The 20,765-nt window shown below is 37.9% G+C and overlaps 3 protein-coding genes across 3 annotated transcripts; 2 read left to right on the top strand and 1 right to left on the bottom strand.

Annotated features, from left to right (window-relative positions):
• The first annotated feature begins 1,663 nt into the window (after positions 1–1,663).
• LOC123722604 lies at positions 1,664–2,993 on the top strand. Its single transcript, XM_045684895.1, has 2 exons — positions 1,664–2,742; positions 2,864–2,993. Exons 1-2 carry the CDS (start codon positions 1,664–1,666, stop codon positions 2,991–2,993), a joined length of 1,209 nt encoding a protein of 402 aa, XP_045540851.1.
• Positions 2,720–5,167, top strand: LOC123722619. The gene is made up of 2 exons (XM_045685016.1): positions 2,720–4,098; positions 4,219–5,167. The coding sequence occupies exons 1-2, from the start codon at positions 3,107–3,109 to the stop codon at positions 4,961–4,963; spliced, it is 1,737 nt and encodes a 578-aa protein (XP_045540972.1). The 5' UTR covers positions 2,720–3,106; the 3' UTR covers positions 4,964–5,167.
• A 2,667-nt stretch (positions 5,168–7,834) lies between these two features.
• LOC106711720 (E3 SUMO-protein ligase ZBED1) lies at positions 7,835–10,128 on the bottom strand. Its single transcript, XM_045684894.1, has 3 exons — positions 9,811–10,128; positions 8,955–9,512; positions 7,835–8,761 (listed from the first exon to the last, which is right to left on the bottom strand). The coding sequence occupies exons 1-3, from the start codon at positions 9,985–9,987 to the stop codon at positions 7,835–7,837; spliced, it is 1,662 nt and encodes a 553-aa protein (XP_045540850.1). The 5' UTR covers positions 9,988–10,128.
• Between the last annotated feature and the right edge of the window lie 10,637 nt (positions 10,129–20,765).

Raw genomic sequence — 20,765 nt, 5'->3', positions numbered from 1 at the left:
TCACGACGAAATAATAAGATGCGTAAACAAAGATCAAAGAAAAAGTATAGCCTATTTTACCAAGGAGACCTTTTATGAGTGTGAAGAAATTTATTTGAACTTTAAGGGTGAGTTGAAAACCAAATTAAATGAACATGCAGCAACATTAACACTTCAACAGACATCACAAGGTAATTCATCACATGGCAATTCATCACAACATACTGAGCTTAAACTTCCTAGTATAAACATACCAACCTTCACTGGAAAGTATACTGAGTGGCAATCATTTCATGATATTTATGAATCTTTAATTCACAATAATAACAAGTTGGATAATGTGCAAAAATTGCATTATTTAAAAACAAGCCTTAGCGGAGAAGCAGAGACACTTTTAAGAAGTATATCAGTAACTAACAGTAATTACACATTAGCATGGGAGACACTCAAGAAGCGGTATAACAACAAAAGGTACATTTCTAATTGTATTTTTAAGAAACTATTTAGCTTAAGGCCCTTAAGTGTTGAGTCGGAACAAAGCATAAAACAACTTTTAGATGTAACTTCAGAATGCATCAGTTCTTTAAGAAACTTAGGGCTACCAACACAATCTTGGGATGCTATCATAGTGTACCTCACCGTCTCCAAGCTAGATTCTGAGAGCCACAGGCTGTGGGAACAAAACATCTGCGACTTTAATGAATTTCCAACTTTAGAGAATTTGTTTAACTTTTTAGAAAAGAGATTTAGATCATTAGAGATGATTGAATACAAGAGTAAACCAGTAAAATCAAAATCCTTTCATTCTTCAAAGGTGGATGAAGAGAAAATATTAAGTTGTTCATTTTGTAAGGATAATCACTACATATACCAATGTAAGGATTTTGCAAAACAGGATTACAAGGACAAACAGACATTTGTTCAAAACAACAAACTTTGCTATAATTGTCTTATACCAAATCACTCAGTTTTCCAATGTAAGAGAAACACAAGGTGTAGGGTTTGCCAGAAGAAACATCATTCATTATTACACCCAGAAAAAAGAGATTTTAGTGAAACTCCACAGACGTTAGGGCATGAAGTAAAACAAGCAGATGAACACAAGTCGGTATCACATCATTCATACAACCCTGGCCAAGTACTATTGGCAACGGCTCTAGTAGACATTCCCGCAAGGAATGGGCAGATACAAACCTATAGGGCTCTACTAGACCAGGGCTCGCAAAGTTCATTTGTGACAGAGGATTTTGTTCAAACTACAGGTTTGAGGCGACAAAAAAATAACTGCAAATTCCACCTTAGTGAAGGTAAAACAATAAGTTCTAGATATACAGTGGAATTTGAATTGAAGTCAAGATACCGGTCAAACTATACTTTATGGATACAAGCATATGTAATAAGTCATATAACAACATACTTACCTCAAAAACACATCAACTCGTTGGACTGGCCAGAGATAGAATCAATAACTCTAGCAGATCCTAATTTCAGAATACCAGGAAAGGTTGATATGCTGTTAGGGGCCAGTGTTACCAGCAAGATTATGGAGGAAGGTTTGTTAAGGAGCCCGGTTGGTACTTTAGCGCAGAAAACACAACTGGGATGGATTATTTCAGGAGATACAAACACAACTATAGAAAACAACAGAATTATAAGTATGCATTCTTGTGTATGTGAAAACAACATGCTTAAAAGGTTCTGGGAAATAGAAAATGAATTTCTTACAACAGAGAGGAAGAAGACAAAGGAGGAAGAACAATGTGAAGACATTTATAAAACAACCACAACCAGGATGGAGTCTGGAAGATACAAGGTTAACTTACCTTTTAAAGAGGATATCCAAACTCCTGTAGAAAAATGTGGCAAAACAAAGGAAATTGCTACGGCAAGATTTCTTACGTTAGAAAAAAGATTTAAATATGATACAAAGTTAAAGGAAGCATACAAAAATGTTATAAATGAATATCAAGAACTAGGACATATGGCTTTAGCCAACGAAGACAGCGACAATGCCATATATTTACCGCATCATCCGGTGATTCGAGAAGACAAGGACACTACCAAGGTCAGGGTAGTTTTTGATGCATCATGCAAGGGCACTGGAGGTTCATCACTAAATGACACTCTACTCATAGGACCTGCATTGCAAAGCGACCTTAGAGTTCTACTAATGAAGTGGAGAAAACATAGAATTGTATTGGTCGCTGACATAGTCAAGATGTATCGACAAGTGCTGATAGCTGATGAGCATGCCGAATATCAACGCATTATATGGAGAGATAACCCGGAGGAAAACTGCCAATCATATAAACTACTAACGGTCACCTTTGGAACCGCATCAGCTCCATACCTGGCAGTACGCACATTATTACAACTAGCTGAAGATGAAAAACACAAGTTTCCCATGGCCGCAGAAATAGTAAAGGAATCATTTTATATGGATGACCTAATGTTTGGCTGTTCAAGCACTTCTGAAGCCTTAGAAGCTTATAAACAACTCACTCAACTTCTTAAGAGTGGAGGTTTTGAATTACAAAAATGGTCTTGTAACCAAGAGGAAGTCTTAGACATTATAGCAGAAAGCAAATCTCAACACCATGGATTTGAAATCAAGTTTGATCAAATCATCAAAATTCTTGGACTATCATGGGATAGACAGGATGACAAATTTAAGTTTACTGTAAACTTACCAGAAATTCCATCAGAAATTACTAAACGCACTATTCTATCAGATGTAGCTCGTCTCTTTGATCCATTTGGATGGTTAGCACCAACCATAATACTTGCCAAGATACTAATACAGAAACTTTGGTTATGTAGCGCAGATTGGGATGAGCAGTTGCCGCAAGATTTAATAGATGAGTGGGTAACTTACCGTAAACAGCTTCAACAACTGCAAGACATCAAGATTGATCGGTGGCTACACATACAACCTGACTGTTCACTTGTACAACTGCATGGATTCGCAGATGCATCTACTGCTGCCTACTCAGCGGTTTTGTATATCAGGGTAGTTAAGGAAGATGGTGTGACTGTAACACTTCTGGAAAGCAAGACTAAGGTGGCACCACTTAAACAAGTGTCAGTGGCTCGGCTGGAGTTGTGTGCTGCGGTATTGGTAGCAAGGATGCTTTCGGAAGCCAAAGAAGTCCTGAATATACCTAAAAACAATGTATATGCATACACAGATTCAATGGTGGTGTTAGCTTGGATCCAGTCACCACCAGTTCGGTGGCAAACATTTGTTGCTAACAGAGTTGCAGAAATACAAGGAAGATTAGACAATGATAGATGGTGTCATGTAAAGTCAGAAAATAATCCTGCAGATTTGGCTTCAAGGGGAGTGCCTCCTTGTGAATTAAGAAACAAAACATTGTGGTGGTTTGGCCCACAATGGCTAAGTAACAGTGAAATTGAGCAACGCAAACCTCACATTCTTAAGACGGAATTAGAACAAAGAAAACAAACAATTAAGGTATTTAATTGCAATGTAGAGGACAACATTCTGAAGAGATTTTCAACATTTAATAGAATGATTCGAGTACTAACTTACTGTAGGAGATTTATTAATTGGAAAAGAAACAAAAACAATAATAAACAATTCACCAGTTACTTGTCCGCTGCAGAATTACAAGAAACATTATTCCAGCTCATCAAGGTTGAACAAGAAAATCAATTTAACGAAGAAATTAGTGACATCATAAACAAAGGACAAGTTAAGAAAAGAAGCAGCTTAAGAAAGTTGTCACCCTACATTGAACAAAATCTTTTGAGAGTTGGTGGACGTCTACAAGGTGCCAAAGTACCTCAAGAAATTAAACATCCCATAATTTTACCCAAGAACTCACATTTAACACACTTACTTATAAGAGATGCACATTTGAAACTGCTTCATGGAGGTAATCTACTCACCACCAATTACATAAGGTCCAGATATTGGGTTATAGGTTTAAAATCTCTTGTCAAGAAATGTATACACCAGTGTGTCACTTGTGTGAGACATAATGCCAGTACCAAACAACCCATTATGGGAAATTTACCAGCTCAACGGGTCCATCCTGGAAGACCATTTGAGATAAGTGGGGTAGATTATGCTGGACCTATCCAAATTAGAACTTCTAAAGGCCGTGGCCACAAATCCTACAAGGGCTACATATGCCTGTTTATCTGTTTTACAACAAAGGCAATACATCTTGAAGCTGTGAGTGACCTTTCGACTTCAGGATTTTTAGCTGCATTTAGAAGATTTGTGGCCAGACGAGGTCATTGTGCTCACCTATGGAGTGACAATGGCACTAACTTTGTGGGTGCGGCTAAGGAGTTAGAATTTCTATTCAAGACGACTTCAGGTGGGTTACAACCCCAGATAGCTGAAATGATAGCCAACGATGGAACTACGTGGCACTTCATACCGCCAAGAGCACCCAACTTTGGAGGCTTATGGGAAGCAGGTATCAAATCTGTTAAGACCCATTTATTGAGAGTATTAGGGAATACAACGCTAACATTTGAAGAAATGATTACCTTGCTAGCCCAGATAGAAGCCTGTCTTAATTCTCGTCCCATATGCGAATTGAACGATGATCCCAACGATGTGGCCGTACTTACCCCATCACACTTTTTAATAGGGGAACCCTTGGTGGCTGTACCACAGAAACAAGAAAATACATTTAATATCACGCCACAGGAGCGTTGGAAATTGGTTAGAAAAATTACTGCTCATTTTTGGCAAAGGTGGAGCGTAGAATACTTGCATCATTTGCAACAACGACATAAATGGAACTCAAAATCAAAGGCTCCAGAGATAGGTGACATTGTTCTTATAAAGGAACCTTCTCTTCCTCCTACTAAATGGCTTATGGCACAAATTATAGACACACATCCAGGTCAAGATGGAGAAGTGCGAGTGGTAAGCCTGCGAACCAAGTCAGGCTTACTGAAGCGGCCAGTTTCGAAACTGGTTGCTTTACCTTCTTCACATTAACAACTACGGTGGGCGGCGACAGGAAGAACGGAGTTCTTGGTGGGCGGGATGTTCACCTAAATTGCCACGAGATGGCGTTATTACAAATTTTCTTGTCGCCAACCAACGAAGCGGTCGCGGCCGCTTTAAAAAACTGTCAACGAGTCTGCAAAACACCTAACGTCGTGCCGTGAGTTTATTTTCAATTTTAATTAACTTTACTCAATTTATCAAACACTCCCTATGTGCAATCCATGTGTTAATATTTTCATTTTTATTTCCTATGTATGTTTTTTGACATTCCTTACAATTAAATTTTTTTGAAATTCTTCTGCACAGATATCCAGCTATGTAAGCTGAGGAATGAACACGCACTCTTTCATTAATGGCGCTTGCTGCACAAAATGTGTTATTTTCCTGCTCTTGTTGATCTGATGGCAAGGAAATCAGACCAGGCATACAATTAAAATTTACTGGCAGATTTTCTTTGTCATCAGTACCGATATCTTCTTTTAATAAATTGAAAAAATCTACTATAGTTTCACTGTCATCTTCACAGTTGGAGTATATGCTATGAGGACCCATCACATTGGAGATCAATAGAGATTTAAATGAATTTATGAATGTACATGAGTCAGGATTTACATTTCTATAATTTATAGCCCTTATTCTGCCAAAAAAAAATTCTAACGGGTCCTGGTTTATAAAGCGAGGATAAAAATATTTTAAACCATATTTTGAAAACAGCAATTTGGCTATCCTTACAAAACTTTCCAGTGTTGTGACCCACCCATCAAGAGAGGGAACCCTTATATAATATTCTTTTTTGTTCATTAGTGCTTTTTTACTGGCAGAGTCTATAAATCTAAGATTTTTTAATGTCTCTATAGCTTCATGCCAAAAACAAAAATGTTCGGAATTTGGTTTGACTGGCCCTCTTAGTTTCCCTTTTGTTGTGCTGCGCTTTGAGCCATTTACGCTGTCAAATAATTTGTCCATAAATTCCACAGCTTCACCTGTTGTCTTCATGGTTTTACTAACATTTTCACCATTCACAGTTGTACCTGAAAAGCAAAACCAAATAGTTATGAGTTGTATGTACATACAAAATCATCATAATAATTAAAATATCAAAACATAGAAATAATACTTAAATATTATTGCACTACCTGCGCCTAGGTATTTTACCCACAGCTAGTATCTATATATATATATAATTATAGTATAAAGATAAATGTACTATGTATTGTAACCTATCATATACAATTGTACTTATGTCTTATTCTGAAGTATGAGTTATATTACCATAGTATCATCAAATACATTTGGTAGTTTTTGAGTGAAAGTATAACAAAAATCCATACACCTCTAGTGACTTTCATATTTGAAGGATAAAATACATACTGTATAATGAGGTGTATTTCAGCATGGCACTGGTTTGTGCGCTGAGAACTTGACCAGCTACACTGACTTTCATTTTTTTTATTTTTGATGCAATCACATGATGATCTGTTAATTTTTTGTTCATCCTGGTGTGTCCAAGTTGACAGTCAGCTCTACATACTGTCAGAATATCATCCCATGTGGCAATGGCACCATCAAAAACCATATTTTTGGTCAGAAACTTGTTTCAACTAATATCGTTTTCTGGAGCTGGTTCAACTAATATTAGTGATACTACATGGCTACACTTGGTTGTTGAAGCTATTTCAATGGGTTCAGGAACTTGTGATTCAACTGATTTATGATAAGAATAATCACCTGGAAAGTAAAATAATTGTTTAAAAACATACATAAACATATTCTGAATCCATTTCAAATTGATAAATACAAATAATTATATTAATCTTTCAATGCTACAATACCAACCATCAACTCTGAGAGCAGTAGCTTCCTCAATGTCTCTTTCAGGTGCAATTGGTAAACAGTAATTGTGGTCGCTTATGTGGTCACCAACTGAAACATTTTAGGTTAGTTATTAGAAGCACTGGATTCTGACCACAAATTACACTATCAGTGTAGATATCAGAATGTTGATCTTATCTAGCATAGAAAGGCTGTGGTCCCACCCCCAGCAATGAGCAAGTAGATATAAGAGGCGATAAACTTATAGCCCTGTGAACATCCAGAAAGTAGCTGTTAATATACTATATGCTATATATACTATATACATCTATTTTATTTATGTGGGATCTACATCTTATTATACGTTTTTTGAGCGTGAATAGTTGACGGTAGGGATGTGACCTCAAGTCGAAAAAATCGATTATTTAATAATCGATTCTTTTTGTTTCAAGATAAATCGATTTGTGAAAAATCGATTTTCGAGGAAATAATCGATTTTTGTAGACATTTCGATTTTTTCATACGAAAAATGCTTGTTCGATATATTATTCATCAGTATTGTTTAAAATTTGACTTAAAAAAATAAAATAAACTGATAAGGGTAAATAATGAATAAAATGACAAATGTTTAGTATGTTTTAAAACAAAAAAACACAATAATTTTATTCTTAAACTTTGAGTTTAAATAATAAAAAAAAACTAAAATAAATAATTGCCACAAATGTTTAGTATCACTTAACATTTGACTAGAATCGAAGTAAAATTAACTGATTAGTTTAAGTAGTAAACATAATGATAATTTTAAGTATCAAACTTAGAAAAAGAAAAAAAGTTTTCTTCAAGCTTTGAGTTTAAATAATATAAAAACTAAAATAAATAATTGTCACAAATGTTTTGTATCACTAAACAATCGACTAGAATCAAAGTGAAATAAACCGATTAGTTTAAGTAGTAAATGAAACGATAATTGCTAGGTATAAATATTGAAAAAGAAAAGAAAGCTTTCTTCACACTTTAAATGAAATTAAATCAAAAAACTTAAGAAAATTATTGCCATAAGTCTTCAGTCAAAGAGTTTAAAAATAATAATTTTGGCAATCGCTTTCCTAAAATGCGGTTCCTAGTTTTTCTGACAATGTTTCCCGCTTTCGAAAATAACCTTTCAGCTGGTGCAGAAGTGGCCATAACTGAGAGGTGTTTCAGAGCCAAGGCAGTTAACCTTGGGAAAGTTCCTTCAGAGCTTCTCCATAAATCGAGAGGGTCCATTTTAAGATTTGATAATGGTGCCGCAATATATAAGTCTAATTCTGAATTTTTGGTCATTGACGTATGAGCAGCCATTATTTTTTGCTGGTGTACCTGCCATATATCTTGTCCGTCGTTGGCCACTTCTAATGAAAGAGATGATTCAGAATGGGTCACTGCTAGAGTATCATCATTTCTGGTATTTATACTCAAACATCGATTGGTATAATTAATTGTTTTTGACAGAGATAATGGCTCATCTAAATGAATTTTTTTGAATCTAGGATCCAAAAACGTTGCGACCGAGAAAAGGTGAACTTTTTGGATATTTTCAAATCTTTTATTTAATTCAGTTTGTAGTGAATATTTTAATTGGTTTGCCAAATCACTGGTTATCGGTATTGCGTCTAACAATGTTCTTAAACACTTGATAATGGGTATGGCTTTGCTAGCTGTCACATATTTTTCGGCGCTCATTTCTTCAGTAACATTGTGAAAAGGCTTTAAAACTTTTCCAATTTCTTTCAGCACAACAATTTCATTTGCTTGAAGCATTTGGGGTGCATTCGGATGGTTTATCAAAATAGATCCTATTGTACTGCTCATTAACACAAAACGTTCAATCATGAATAATTGTGAGTTCCATCTTGTAGATACGTCTCCAACCAAATGCTTTAATTTTCCTTCGGGAACACTGCTGCATTTGCATCTGTCGCAATTCTTCAGCACCTACACCACTTTGGTGGAACCAAGTTACGATTTTTCGGACTTTATCCAAAAAAAGTTTAACATCAGAGGAATTCACAGAATTTTTAACTACTAGATTCAATGTATGGGCTAAGCATCGAATATGTTTTGCTCGTCCAAAAGTAATTTCAATAGCTTTAACTATGTTACTGCCATTGTCTGTAGTAACACTCACAATTTTTTCATGAGACAAACCCCAATCTTCACAAACCTTAAGAATCACTTCCGATAAGTATTCCCCTGTATGAATATCATGCAGCGGTTCACACGCAATATTTATTGATTTCATTTCAAAGTTTTCTATAAAACTTCTTAACTGCATATCTTTCCATTCATCTATTGTGAGACAGACGTTTTTAACAGACCGTAATTTTTCTTTGATAAGGGTTTTCTTTTCTTCATATTTAGTGTCGATAAGATCTGTAATAGTTTTACGACATGGAACCTTGTACAGAGGAGCCACAGTCTTCATTAATTTTTTAAATCCTGTTCCTTCTACCATACTGTAAGGAAGACTGTCTCGACATATAATTTCCGCGATGCTTTGAGTTATTTGTTTATTTTTGTCACCATCTTTAGCATATGCTGAAATTTTTGAAAAAGCCGCTCCGATGTCTGATCTAGCTCGTTTTGGTGTTGAAGATAAAGCCTCACTTTCTGTCGCTGAAGATTGCACCAATGAATTATTATGCCCCAACTTTGTAGTATCCTGAATATCAACTTCATGTGAATTCTGCAGCGATAAAAATAAAAACAAAATAAAATTAAAAATATTTTCATCACCATCAAAATTACTATCTACAAAATTTTTTTTTTTTTAAATAAGGAATCTGGGAAAATTTTGATAACATGAAAACGTTATTAACCTCTAAAATAATAAAGTACACTAGAATGAGCAATGGAATATAAAATTATAATGTCAGTTGGTTTGTGTTTGCAATTAAAATTCTAAATATTCTAAAAATGTTAGAATAATGTTGTCATAAGGATCATAATCAATAATAACTATTACATCAAATGATTAGTGTTACCTCGTCAGCTTGTAAGATATCAGAATGTTTCCTTTCAATGTGCTGTTTCAAGTTTGTAGTATTACTACATGTTTTTAACTCTTTTGGACAGTATTTACATTTTGCGGTGGCATTATCCTTCTTTATTACAAAATATTTTCGCCAGGAGCTTCTAGGTGTTTTACCAGTGGAAGACATTTTTATGGTTAACAACAATTATTTCACACTTCAAAACTTCGAAGAAATAAAAAAAGACACAAAAGATCACAACTTATTATATATTTGTACGTAAAGATGGCGCTGATTTTTTATCGACTTGTTCACGTTTTGTAAACTTACTTACCCATTTGTTAATTCAACGCATAGATGGCATTATTTACAAAAATCGATTTAAAATGCCTAATTCATATAATCGATTTATTAAAAATCGATTTTTACAATTAATAAAATCGATTACAAAAAATAGATCGTAAGAAAAAAATAATCGATTAAAATAAAAATCGATTATTTATTCACTTCCCTAGAACTAAAGTGAAGTGTGGTGTAAAGTGAGTGACGGACGCAAAGCAACCTAGAAGTCATAGACTATACAGTTATTTTTCCATTTGTTTTACGGCTTTGGATTCTAGCGACTTTAAAATTGGATTGGTAACCGGCGTCGGCTGTGGAGGCACTTCCAAGCCAAGATCCATAAATAAAATAAAAATATCGTTTTTGATACAATTTTCAATATTGGATATTTTATATCGAAATATCTATCGATAATCGATTTATCGGTTAACAATATATCGGCAAAAAATATCGATTTATCGAATTAAAAATATCGAATATACCGATGTATCGATATTTTTTCAACAAGCCTAGCAACAAAGTCTATGGAGAACTCAGATGAAGAATTATAAGCTCTTGTCAATTTATAAGAAATTTGACTTTTACAAATTCGAAGCATTTTTGGCAGAAAGCGTAAAATATATCCATCTCTTTCTTTCCACAGTACAATTGTGTATGACGAAAGAGAAAAACATATTCCACTCACTGCTAAAAAAAAAAAAAAACATTCATAGAAATCTGTCAAAATTTTAGGCCCGGCACGGCCCGTGCCAGTTCCGCCATTCTATGCAACGAGTTTTGTGGTAGTTGTTTTGCATTAGTTTGTTTACAATTTGGAAATATTGAGATAAAAGACTTTATTTCTAGAAAATATGTGCCAAAATACGTCGTTTTATGGAAAAACTAGTTCTAAAAATGACTAAATGTTGTATTACGATGTGTAGTGCAAGAAAAAACAAAAATCAACCTCAACTGACGTCTCATAGGTTATTGTCGCGTTTTTTAAAGCAAAATTGCTCTTAAATCACTCAGATCGAAAAGAAAAACATAACACAATCTTGTATTGATGTCACAAATGTTCACATTAGTGTAGGGAGTGGCTAGTATTAAAACTTCGTTCTCTCGTAGGTACTTTTTCTTTATTCTTACTTATTTCCTACTGCCATATGTCGTCGTTCGTCTTTTCGTCATTCTGTCCTCCGTCGTACTGTTCTAATCTCACTCATTTTAAAATAATGCCAGACATTAATAAAAATAAAAAAGAATATAAAAGAGATCCTATATTAGGTCATATTTTTCATATATAATTTATTTCCTAATTCTAGAACCCTACTACCTGAAGGTTCCTGACGTCGTAGAGATTATGTACCAGCATCCAACTCCCTTTCTTGATGAACACCTTCTTCAACAAGATCTCCATCTTCATCTGGGTGTTATCTTCTAAGATAGATACTATTTTGTGCTCAGAAACCCCTATATTCGCCAGGGTGACTTTCCTTCCAAATCTGTACCGGCCCCTTTTAGATCCATGGACATTGTCACTGTTACAGATTGGTCATATGACTCAGACATAGTATACTGTTGTCATGATGTTTGGTTGATCCAATTGAGGAGTTCTTGAAACTGGACTCTGAAGCTCAGGTCTGAAAATATCTCTTACCTGCCGAAGAATAGAGTTTATCTCGTCCTTTTGGATCTAGATGTTCGATGGATGGATTAGGAGATTGTTTGTCTGAGTAATATTCTTACTCATCATCATCTGGGCTAGAGTTGGAATCAACCCAATTGAAATGATGCTTAGCAGAACTTACTCCTGGACTAATTGCAGCCATCATCTCAGAGTCAGGATGGTCGTCAACATGATATAAGTACAGTGCAGAGTCTAGTTGATTTTTGTGATACAAACATTATTTTCATTATTTTATATGTTGTTTGTATATAATTCTTAATAGGGTTGTGTCATATCAAAATTATGTTATATATTAATGTTTATTATATTTTTGATTTCCAAAGAACGAAGGTTTGAAGGAAAATGGATAGTGATTATAGACAAAGAGAATATTAATCCCTGGCAAAAAATTTGTTGCCTCTGCTCCAAGCATTTGGAGTACACTTGATGTAATATGTCTTCGGCAAAACTCATTGCCAACACATTTTAAACATATTCAGGGTAACTTTGATAGATCATCACCATATTTTTTTAGGTAACTTTTACAATGTTAAATATGAGACAAAAGGGAACGTTACATCTGTGCTCTGAGGTTGATTTTTACACTCTCAAGTTATTTAATGTCCATAAAAATCATAAAATACATCCAAAACTGGCAATTTTGTTGTATGTCAAAGTTATACCCCCTTTATGGGTAACTTTGACACAGGTGAGATTTGACGTAGGAATCCTAACATTTATACATTTTATAGCTTCAGGGTAACATTTTTTTTTCTTTTCTTCTTGGCTTTCACACATAAGTGTATTTAGCCTCTGAAAAGCAACTGAGAAGTATAAAAACTCTGGAACCAAGTTGCGCAAAAGTTGTATATGGAAACAGAAATTTGGAAAGAGGATCAGGAAGTAAGGAATATTTCATACATATATAAAAAAATTAAAATCAATAATACTTATAACCAAACTAAAACATAAATTGTAATAAATTATCAGAAAATGAGACATGTACATACAAGATAAACATATTAAGTACATTATAAATATAAAATTTTAATATTATTTTCATTTATAAATTTTGATAATAATTTGTAAATACTTTTGTTGCATTTATATAATAGACATGTAACAGAGGTGGGTAATTGTTCAAAATTAAATTGTTCGAAAAGGAAGATCTGTCATAAAGAGGGCAGGAAAAAAATATGTGATTCAAATCCCCCACTCCAGTACCACAAGAACAGACATCAGTATCTATAATTTTGAGTTTGGTCAGGTGGACAGGTGTCAACACACAATGATGTCCCAGTCTCATTCTAATAATTACACTAGTCTCTTGTTTATTTAATTTAATGTAAAAACCAAGATCTTTGGTTGTTTGATATTTTTAGCTAACACAGAATATAGTTTCCCTTTTGTTTTTTGGCTTTCTTGCCAATATTTATTACACTCCTCATATAGGCTTTTCTCGGCATATTTGCTAAATCGTGGCAGAAATTTATAAATGGTACAACATCACCACACTCCACAGCCTCTCTAGCAATGGCATCATTAAATATATTAAAGTAGCATCCGTTCCATTCCGCCCAGCTCTAGTCTAAACAATTAATAGCTGTGTCAGCGTCGCCCGCCCGTGAGGTTCGGTGCTTAACATGAAGACGGCGTTATGGAGTCTGGAACTAGCTGCATAACTACTTTGAGGTCTTAAGTTTAACTACTATATTAAATCTGTGTCAATGTGTACGTCAAGATCGGGTGATTCCGAGACAACAAGATTTTCATAAAAAATTGTTCTTGTTTGAGGCATTGATTTGAACACATTTTTTTGCCTCGCTAATACCTCTAGGTTCAGTCTCTTTAGGTATTCCTTCCAAAAGATCAGTTACACCCTTTCTAATTATTTTCCACGATTCAATTTCTATTTTCTTTTTCAAAAAAGAGATTACATTAAAATCTGCGTATAATCATTCTTGACAAATATTGTTAATTTGTTTCTTCTGAATTCTATGACTTTGAGGTTATGTATATTATACCCTTTGGGGAATGCTGCTTTGGAATCATTACTGAATATGATCATTTGTTTGTGACTTAATAAATCGGCTTGCTTGTTTTTTCGTCAAGTTTTGACATTGAATATAAAATCATTTATATCGTAGACATAAATGTACAGCATCGGCGGCCATAAAAGTGTGTCCTGGCTCAAAGTATTCCAGAGTAATTTTGTCTAAATTTGTCATTTTATCAAGCAGCAGACAAAAGTATCTTTTTTTTGTTTTGCGCATTACAGTTATCTAAAAAAATGTAACAGACTTTAGGTCTCTGCAATATTTTCTGAGAAAATGAGTGTATGTAGAAGCAATATTATGAGCTTTTCTACCACTTTCTCCCTCATGTCAAACTGCACAGACAGCTTGTTTGTTTTTTTCCTGGGGGCACAAAAGATTCGTTGAAAAGTACGAGCTTTCTCGAGAAAAAGTATTCTTTTGTAGTCAACAGAGGAATACAAATAGCTTTTTGCATATCTACAGTATAAAGCATGTCTCGTTTCTACATTTTGTGCTAATATCTTGAGCTGGTTCTGTTGTAGAAAGATTAAGATGTTTTATCATATGGTGAAAATGTGCCCAACTACAAACTTTTAAATTTTTCTGTAAGCTGCTGCAGTATAGTTGAAATTCTTTGTAAATTACTGTAAAATCCACACCTACTAGAATATATCTTCTATTTGGCGCATGATTTATATTATAGTGTGATGGCATAGATGGTTATGACACCTGCATGCGTTCCTCTTCAGGCTGCGGCTGCAGCCTGGGCGGCGGTTGCACTTGAGGCGCAGGGGGAGTTCCGATGGTGCGGGTCTTCCCCCTCACAGTGGGGGGGGGGTGCATTTTGCTCCCCCCATTATATGTGCGTGAGGGCAGCCTGTCCTATTGCACACGGCGCAGTTGACAGGCGCCTCGCACGCAGCCCTCTTATGGCCCTCCTGGCCACATCGGAAGCAGAGGCGACCATCCTCTGCCTCCGATGGGCATAGGGCCCGGGTGTGGCCCAGCTGCATACATTTAAAGCAGCGTAGCGGCCGGGCCCTCACCGCGGTGACGGTGGCCATGCACCATCCAATGGCCACCTTCCCTATCTGTGCGAGGGCTTTCGCCGCCGCTGCCGGACACCGCACCAGAGTGGAACCCCCACCCCAGAAGCTGGGGCTGATTAGGCCCACTTTGACCATATCGGGGTGGCAGCCCCCGGTTGTCGCCAGTTTGGCTGCCACCTCTTCGCGCGTCGTCGTCTCGTCCAAACCGGAGACCCGAAGGTCTGCGAGTTTGGACGGACGCGCGATGTCCGCCCAGCCGCCAATGACTTTGATCAATTCGGCAGCCAGGCGGTCGGCCGTCTCTTCCGGGGTGGTCCCCCCCTACCTCCATTAGCTTGGAGCCGGTCATGCTTGTTCTCACTTTCACCGTCTCCAAGCCTAGGTCCCTGAGGCAGATCGCTGCCTTGGCCATGGCCAAGACGTCGACGTATTTGGCCTCAGAGACCTGTCCTGCTTCGTTTGTGATCGTGGCCCCCGGTTTAAGGGTGACGGTTATGGCCGCCGTTTTGGGGGCCACGATCTTTACAGCCTTGGGAGGGGGGGGGGGGAACCCGCTGCACTCTACCAGGGTAAACTGGTGCAGCGGGCGGGGCCCCGGCCGGAGCCTTCTTCTTCTTCTTCCGGCCGACCACTTGGGACCACGGTGTCTCCTCGCCCCCGGGTGTTTGGGGGGCGGAATTGGCAGTTGCAGCTTTGGCCTTTGCGGCCTTCCCTGCGCTCCCCTCTCCGCCAGCAGGTGGAGGGGGGGAGGGGCGGCCGGTCCGGTCTTTTTAATTTTCCTCTTCGACTTCGTGGCCGGTCCGGTGGAGCCTATCCGCCTGGAGGGGTGGTCTGACCACCGGCTCAGGGGGGAGGCGCGATTCCAGGTCTCCGAGGCGGGCGTTCACCATCCCGCCTACGGATTCTAAAAGTTCGCGCCTCATCTCGTGAAGCGCGCCCCTAAGCATTGTCTCCACTCCCTCCTGGGCCTGAGGAGCCTCCCTCGGAGTCGCGGCCACTTTCTTCTGCGACTCCGAGTATGCCTCTTTAAATGCCTTCAGCTCCGCGCGGATGATCTCGACTTCCTTTGCCAACCTGGCGTTTTCCGCGCGGAGCCGTCGCTGCTCCTCTTGGGGGGTGATCGAGCGGAGCTCCTCCACCTCGATCACCTCCTTTGTGGCCCGGTTTATGTGCCCCAGCACTGTGCCCTTTATATTGCCGCTCTTTTTGACCTCCCCCTGAATGGTGGCCACATTCAGGAGGGCTTTTGCGGCAAGGGCCTCGATAGTTGCCGCCGCCGGCTGGGAGCACCTCGGCTCCGATGGGTCCCTGGGCGGGAGGCAAGGAGGACGGTAGGGGGGGGGGGTTCGAGCCGCCTGCTCCACTCTCCCTCTCCTCCGCCATCTGTACTCTTGCCTCCTGCAGATAGGTGGTGTGGGCCCCTGGCCTTCTGGGACGGCCTCTCGCCGCCGTAGATACTTTCACGGCAACCGGGGTTGCCGCTTCATCATCTTTGAGTGCCCTCTTTTTCGGCATTTTAGCCGCAAATCGGAGGGCAATCCTCGGGGCTGTAGAGGCAGTCTTCTTCTCTTCCTCTGCGTCCTTTACTCCCTCGACGGTACTATCCGAGTCTGAGGAAGATAGTCCGGATATTCCGGACATCCCGGAAATCTCGGACACCGATTGGAACTCGGCGTCGCTCGACTCATCTTCCTCTACTTGGTCTTTCCCCGTCTTTCCTCCTCCTCTCTTCGTCCACTCCTTCTTTCCTTTCCCGATCGACAAATCCATATCGCTTGCTGAGGTCAATTCCGTTTTGCGTGCAGTGGTCGTGTGGCATCCTTTGGCCCCCCCAGAATACGAGGGCCGGCCAGACGTCAGAGTGACCTCTGGGAGGGATTCTCCACTGGTGTAACCAGTGGTACCCTCCTGGGGTAATACTTTTTTAGAGTCTGCCATTGTCATGAAGACCGGTGTTGTCGGACACCGGAAACCGCCTTTGTACTGCAGGGTGAGGTCCCCTAGTCCTGACGCGCGGCCTTGGAGGCCGCCATACTCCGACCGAAGTCCGCTGCCTTTTTACGTGTTGCCGCACGCCCTCGCCGATGTTCCGCAGGCCTGCCCGGTATGGGTGGCCCTATCCGGTATAGCCCTACGGAACATCCTCCTCCTCCTCAGGGTAATTTTTTATAGAGGTTTTCTTCCTCGCGGCCCCGCGCTCAGTGCGCAGAGCTCCCGTTTCCGCTCAGTGCGGACTTACGGGTTTGTTGGTGTTTGGTTCGCGGGGCGAAAAAAGCCCTACCCGAGCAATATGCCGGGGCGTTCCCCTATCCACCACCCGGGGACGCGCCACGTCGGAGTTCACCTCTCCGGCCAGGTCGTCGAGCAGTCGGACCGAGCAGGTCCGTGTATTCCGTAGGATAAGCATTATAAGGTGTGGTGTTACCTCTAGGATCAGGAGCAGCACTAATTTTCGGATTTTTATTTTGAGTCAAGTGATTTTGCCTAAGAACAGCCTGGACTGCATCATCGTTGCTAAATCCTAAGGGCCAGCAGTTTTACTTGCCGTGGGCATTTTGTGCAACTGCCTTGACAAGAATTCACGTCGTCTCTGTCTATCCATACTCCAGAACTGATTGTGAATGATCTCTGTCCGTTTCTGAGATTTTAACGGAACAATTTTTTTTTTGCAGTTTCGGCATGGAGGTCTCGTGGTTTGATTTTTTCTTTGATTTGCATTTTGATGAATCAGGCCTTTGAATCTTCAGCTGGATTTCAGCGTTGGTCCATTTTGTTATCTCCTCCACAATGTCATCAGTAATAAATATACTGAAACATTCTTGTTGGTATTTAATAAAACACCTCGGAATAGATTTGATGACGATGTTTTTAATTAACAGAGTGAAAAACAGAAAGGAAGTGACACAAAAAGGCAAAGAGTAAAACATTGAATAAAGTCAATAGAGTAAAAACACAATGAACAGACACGATTTATGTTTATTCCATCATCCTCCCTTAAACATAAATAAAACCCTTCTTGGAAGTACAATAAATTAGTTTAGGGTAAGGTGTAGCTTTGTATGTACTGCACATCAATGGCCCCCGCTGCGTTTCAATATGGACGTAATTTATTAGGTCGACCAACAAAATGATTTTTGACTTGACTTTAACATCCTTGTTTATGTCGATTTCGGTACCCGGTTCGACACAATCCCATAAATCTTCATGCTCGAGATAAGATCTGACTGCAAACTTCCAAGTTGTGTAATTCTCCCGGCCGGCTAATTTTTCTATTTGCGGGTTGCGAGCGGCAATTGTTCTCAGCGTCGGCGGGTGAATACTTCACGACGAAATTAATGCGTTTTACAAATATTGATGCAGTCTTCTTCTTCTCGACAATTAAATTATACCGAGTCGTCACAAAACTATTTAGGTATAAGGGGCGGCCCATAACCTGTTGGAATTTAATAAATCACCTTGGAATAGATTTGATGACGTTTTTAATTAACAGAGTGAAATACAGAAAGGAAGTGACACAAAAAGGCAAAGAGTAATACATTAAATAAAGTCATAGAGTAACTACACAATAACAGACACGATTTATGTTTATTCCATCAATTCTAAAGGCTCATAAAGCAATTTATTCATCCGAGTGGGACCCCTAGATGTCCGTATAATATTAGCAGATGATACTCTGCCACTTGTTCTGCTTTTAGTGGCCGTCCAACGATGATCGTTTTTGCCTCTAAGAATTTGACGCTGTGGCATGATAATATAACTCGGCACACTTGGCGACGCACTTTCAGAAGGTACAGACTCATTTTCTGACACATCTTCAGCATTCAATGGGTTCACCACTGATTGAGCACTCACATCACAGTCTTCAGTATCACTTTGTACGTCATCTTCTAATAAATTGTTTTCAGTTTTACTATCGGAACCCTGAATCTCTTCATCGCTCGTTTCATTCAACAAGCGACTGATTTCTGCATCGTCTACACGAATTCGTGACGTCATTATGGTATTTTATCGTGGCCTATAACAAGTAAAAAGACTTAAAAAATATGTACTTTTATACTCAAAAAATCGCATTATCACCTTTTTTTAAAGTTGATAAACTGACACTAAAGATAACCATACGTCACTTCGACTGAGTTCGACTGAATATAGATGTTTTACTTCAATTTTCTGACGCAATAAAAACATGGATACCAACATATATTATATTATGCTTGTTATACGTTTTTTTTTGTTTTTGAGTGAAAGTAAATAAAATAATTACTTCATTGGCAGTTGCCTTGTCATCAGTATCTGGTGCTAGCCCAATCTATTTTATTTGCTAGACAAAAATGAAGTGACATGACAATGAAGTGCACGTATCCTTTGTTTATTTTACAAAAACATTATACGTAAAATATTACTTTGCTGTGCCTTTTTATTTGTATTAGAATTGATTACTTCAAGCAAAGGAATGATTAATGCGATAACACTCAATTCTTGTTAGAAGGTGACTTAAACGAATTAGTATTATATGGAGGAGCCGATCTCTGTGGTCTTCACATATCCAAGATAAATAAGCAAGTTTTGCCAATATGATTGTGATAGCCTGATTAGAAATGTGTCTTAGATAAATAATATGTTTAAAATCTACATCAAAGCATGCATTGTCGGGTATATAAGACTTTTTTTGTCATGCCACCACTTCCTAAGCTTTATGTAACTCTTTGCCTGAATTAGTTCAGGATTTTCAATAAGTAAAATAAATTATCGATAGTACGATCAATTAACAATATCAATTGTAAACTAGGTACAATCGCGGAACTTCCCGGTGTTCCACCTCTAGGGCTATAGTCGTTTAAACGTTTCGTACGCATTGAGACTACGACGCGGAAACAATAACCAATAGGGTGCAGCCTTTAACTCTAATGTTCGAACACGGTCTGTGAATGGTCAGCGTTGTAACAATAGACTCAATAAAAATATTATTTTCTTTGTTGTCGTTCGAAACGAAAGCAGCGTTACTTCGGACTCCATTAATTCATTTTAAAATTATTCTATTTTAAAATAAACAACGTAAATCATCGGAAGTTTTAATTTTTTTCTACCAATATTTTACTTAGTCATATGATAATTATAAATTAAAAAAATAAAATATGTTTTAGAATTATAAATAACAATAAATATTTATCATTTTAGCAACATAATATTGTATAATTTTCCTTGTGTTATCTTTCTTGGAAACATAATTATGATTTAAAATTTAACCTGATTTAATAAATTTATTTGAGTTCAATTAAATTATATTATTTTTAGTGACATAACATGTGTCATGTCGAATGAAACGACGAGCTTAAAACATTAAATAGACGCTATAAAATAAACTTGAATATGTTTGATTTTGTTAAGGAATGATAGTATTCGAGTATATAATAAAAAATCATACTTAGAGACTCTTTTCTGTGTGGTTGTGGTATTTCACTGATCGAGCCGTGTCACTTGTTGATGTTGTCACGCTAACAATTAATACCAAAATCATAATAAGCGCTCTCGCAGCAGCTTTATAATTTAAATTTATAATTTCACGACTTGATAATCGCCCATGATTAGCGCATGCCTATCAAAAGGTGATATTTTCAAAATGTCTTCATTCATAAAAGTCAAGTCATTAATAAAATATGTTTAATGATTATTTTATCAAAGATATGTAGACCATACTATAACATTGAAAAATATATGATATGATATAAGAGAAACCTTTTTTGATTCTCCGTTCCGCGAAGAAAGTCCCATTTACTTTGTTCTAACATTGCCCTTATGTTGCAATTTAGATATCACGACAGTTACCCTTTATCTTAAAACCCGCCTATCGTGTCTGATCAGCCGAATCCGCTGAATGATAATAAAATCTTTTAC

The sequence above is a fragment of the Papilio machaon genome, chromosome 28, assembly GCF_912999745.1.
Source record: "Papilio machaon chromosome 28, ilPapMach1.1, whole genome shotgun sequence".
Taxonomy (NCBI): Eukaryota; Metazoa; Arthropoda; class Insecta; order Lepidoptera; family Papilionidae; genus Papilio; species Papilio machaon.
This window is presented reverse-complemented; position numbering and strand designations above follow the sequence as displayed.